Below are 1,093 nucleotides of genomic sequence, written 5' to 3' on the forward strand. Positions count from 1 at the left end.
CACCTCAGCCTCCCAAAGGCGTGGGATTACAGGCTGAGCCACCGAGCCCGGCTGGGTTAAGTCATTTCTAACTTTTTGACTTTTTTTCATATAACACTTGCAAATACATTTCTTTTTTTATTCTAAATCAACCCACAATTCATGTGACTGTGAACTTTGCCACAAATACAATATACTATATACTTTATATAGAATATAACGTGTCTTCATATATTTGTTAAATGAATTAGTAAATAAATACGAGGTATTTTGTCATGTCATTATTACTTGATGCTTGCAAAAGTGTTAAGTATTAAATATTTCTTCATATGGCCATACTATAATTTATTTAACCTTTCTTTAGTTACACCTATTTCTAAGTATTTTACTTTTAGAAATACTATTTGCATTGACTTATCTTACCTGTCAATCTGACCACATCCCTAATTATATCTTGGGATAGATATCTAAAAGAGAAGGTATCATATCAAAGGTTTTAAGATGAGTTTCAAAAGATAGATGGTTACACTAGCCATCTAATCGTTGCTGCTGCCTATTATTGTAAATCGCAATCATTTGGTTCCTAGAGGGACCAGCCGGTGGTGGCACCCATTCTCTTTGTGTTTCTACTTCAGGGTATCTCAGGGCAGCACAGATACTTGCCTATCCAAAAGGGCTTCCTCCCACTGATGCCCCAGAGCCATCGCATGTGCTGCCTGGAAAACACGGTGACAAGGTTGCCCAGGTATCTGCACGCAAACAAATGAGAACGAGAGCATCAGTAACGAGGAGTTAACATTTCCGCTGATGTGAACTGCATAACAGAAAGAAAAATAAGCTTAAAATACAAAAAAGTATGTATGCAGAAAAATTTCCAAGATTTTAATATTCTCGTTTTACTTTAAAGAATATCTGTGGGCGACTCAAGCCTGTCATTCTCAGCCCTTTGGGAAGCCGAGGTGAGAGGATTGCCTGAGCCCGCGGGTTCGAGACCAGTCCTGGTGAGATCTCATCTCTACAATAAATAAAAAACTAGCCAGGCATGGCGGTGCATGTCTGTAGTTCCAGCTACTTGGAAGGCTGAGGCAGAAGGATTGCCAGAGCCCGGCAGGTC

General features: G+C 39.5%; 1 protein-coding gene across 1 annotated transcript in view; it reads right to left on the reverse strand.

Annotated features, from left to right (window-relative positions):
- Positions 1-1,093, reverse strand: part of FREM1 (FRAS1 related extracellular matrix 1) — a 169,169-nt gene that overhangs the window by 1,905 nt on the left and 166,171 nt on the right. The window contains exon 36 of the mRNA XM_008050952.2: positions 643-728. Coding sequence (XP_008049143.1) covers positions 643-728 — 86 coding nt within the window. The remainder of the gene's footprint in view (positions 1-642; positions 729-1,093) is intronic.

The sequence above is a fragment of the Carlito syrichta genome, unplaced genomic scaffold (assembly GCF_000164805.1).
Source record: "Carlito syrichta isolate Samal-C Ts95f unplaced genomic scaffold, Tarsius_syrichta-2.0.1 Scaffold154501, whole genome shotgun sequence".
NCBI lineage: Eukaryota > Metazoa > Chordata > Mammalia > Primates > Tarsiidae > Carlito > Carlito syrichta.